The 1,837-nt window shown below is 44.8% G+C and overlaps 1 protein-coding gene across 1 annotated transcript; it reads left to right on the top strand.

Moving 5' to 3' along the window:
* Positions 1–677: 677 nt before the first annotated feature.
* LOC131076309 (UDP-glycosyltransferase 73C11) lies at positions 678–1,316 on the top strand. Its single transcript, XM_058013435.2, has one exon. It carries the CDS (start codon positions 678–680, stop codon positions 1,314–1,316), a length of 639 nt encoding a protein of 212 aa, XP_057869418.2.
* Positions 1,317–1,837: the final 521 nt, after the last annotated feature.

Genomic DNA, 1,837 nt, shown 5'->3' with positions numbered 1-1,837 from the left:
CTCCATTTCTCAATTTGACTTGCCTGCTAGCCTCCCATGGCCTCTCCATCACACTGCTCACCACCCAAGTAAAACCCCCCTTCATCGATCCATTCATCACACAAGCCCAATCCGCAGGCCTCGAGATTCGATCCCTCGACATCGAACTCCCATCCACTCCAGAAATTCCAACGTCCATTATAACAGAAAAATCGTTCCCCGACCTCGTCTACGCCTTCCGCTTGCTGGCCGACCCGATTGAAGAGTGGATCGAAGATCAAAGCTCCAAAACCCCAGTGACCTGCATCATCAGCGACTTTTACCTGGGCTGGACTGAAACTCTTGCGGCAAAACTCAAAATCCCCAGGATCGTATTCCATGCGTCCAGCGCCTTCGCTGTCTGTGTCGACAATTCTCTCTGGACTGAGCTCCCACATTTGGCCGTCAAATCCGACGACGAGCCCTTCCTGGTGCCCGATCTTCCCATCGAAATCTCTCTCTGCAGAACCCAAATATCTCGATCTGCGCTCCTCTTTCAGAAATTTGACCCCCGATCGGAATTTCTGCGAGAGAACAGGCTTCTGAATCTCCAGAGCTGGGGCGCTGTGGTTAATACCTTCTACGATTTGGAGATTCTTCACATCAGCAAACTCCATGAGACAACCAGCAAGCCTGTTTGGGCACTAGGCCCCTTAATCATGCAGCCCCGACAGTTAAATGATCAGACCCTAGGCGCACAGCAGTGGCTGGATTCCCAAAATGCCGGGTCTGTTCTCTGCGTTTCCGTCGGAGATTTCGAATCGGAACAAATGGCTGAATTAGGGTTTGGATTGGAGGGCTTAGAGAGGCCATTTCTTTGGATTAATAATAGCAAGGTCGAAATTCTTGAGGAATTCAGGGAACGAGTCCGAGACAGAGGATTTGTAATTAGCGGCGATTCTGCGCCTCCAGGGACTGTATTTCTCCCTCACCCCTCAATTGGGGGTTTTATGACTCGCGGCGGATGGAATTCCATTTTGGCAAGCATCGCAACGGGTGTTCCCATAATTACTTGGCCCGTTGAAGGAGATCATTTCTCCAATTCTGTGCTTGTGGCGGAGGTTCTTAAGGTTGGGGTGGAGATTTGCAGAGGGTATCAGGGATTTCCTCACAGAGATAAATTAAAGAGAGCAGTGGAGCAAATTATGGGAGGAGGAGGAGGACAGGCCGAAAGGGTTCGGGAGTTGGGAGATTCGGCGAGAAAGTCTGTGAGTGAAGGAGGATTTTCTACTCAGAGCATCGAAGCTTTTGTAGATGAGATCCATAAGCTTTCATCTGCTCCTGAGCTCTCTGCATGAACAGAAGAATGGCTTCGCATGGCCTGGTTTTCTGCCATGCATGATGTTTGTGCATTTATGTACAATATTTAGTGAAGAGTGATGATTGTATTGTATTTGTTGGTGTTAAAATGTAAGCCGCCATGGGTATAGCTTGCATTTTCAGTACATAGAAGAGTGGTGATTGAGAACTGTGGGAGGGAGGATTACAATGTGTGGTGAAAGTGAAGACAAAAATTTACATTGTTTATTATTATATTAATTCATTCTAGAGATGGGTTCGGGAAATAAGACAATATTTGTTTGGGAAGACATGTACATTAATTATTGTATCATTGAAGAGGTCATAAGTTTAGGAATAAAACAAAAATTCGTTTGGAAAATTATGTACGTTGTTTTTATACTAGCGCTTGCACCAAAAGGAGGTGCAATGGTTAAGCTGATAGTAATATATGTTTGATTTTATTTATTATAAAAAACTAATATATGTGATTATTTGTACTAATTGTTTTCATTGTAAATAGATTGTTTTAAAAATGAAT

The sequence above is a fragment of the Cryptomeria japonica genome, chromosome 11 (genome assembly GCF_030272615.1).
Source record: "Cryptomeria japonica chromosome 11, Sugi_1.0, whole genome shotgun sequence".
Lineage (NCBI taxonomy): Eukaryota > Viridiplantae > Streptophyta > Pinopsida > Cupressales > Cupressaceae > Cryptomeria > Cryptomeria japonica.
The sequence above is the reverse complement of the archived record's forward strand: the minus strand, read 5'-3'. Positions and strand labels throughout refer to the sequence as shown.

What these genes read in the sequence shown, in the direction of transcription:
- LOC131076309 (XM_058013435.2), top strand. Translation starts at nt 678, where the DNA reads ATGCAGCCCCGACAGTTAAATGATCAGACCCTAGGCGCACAGCAGTGG.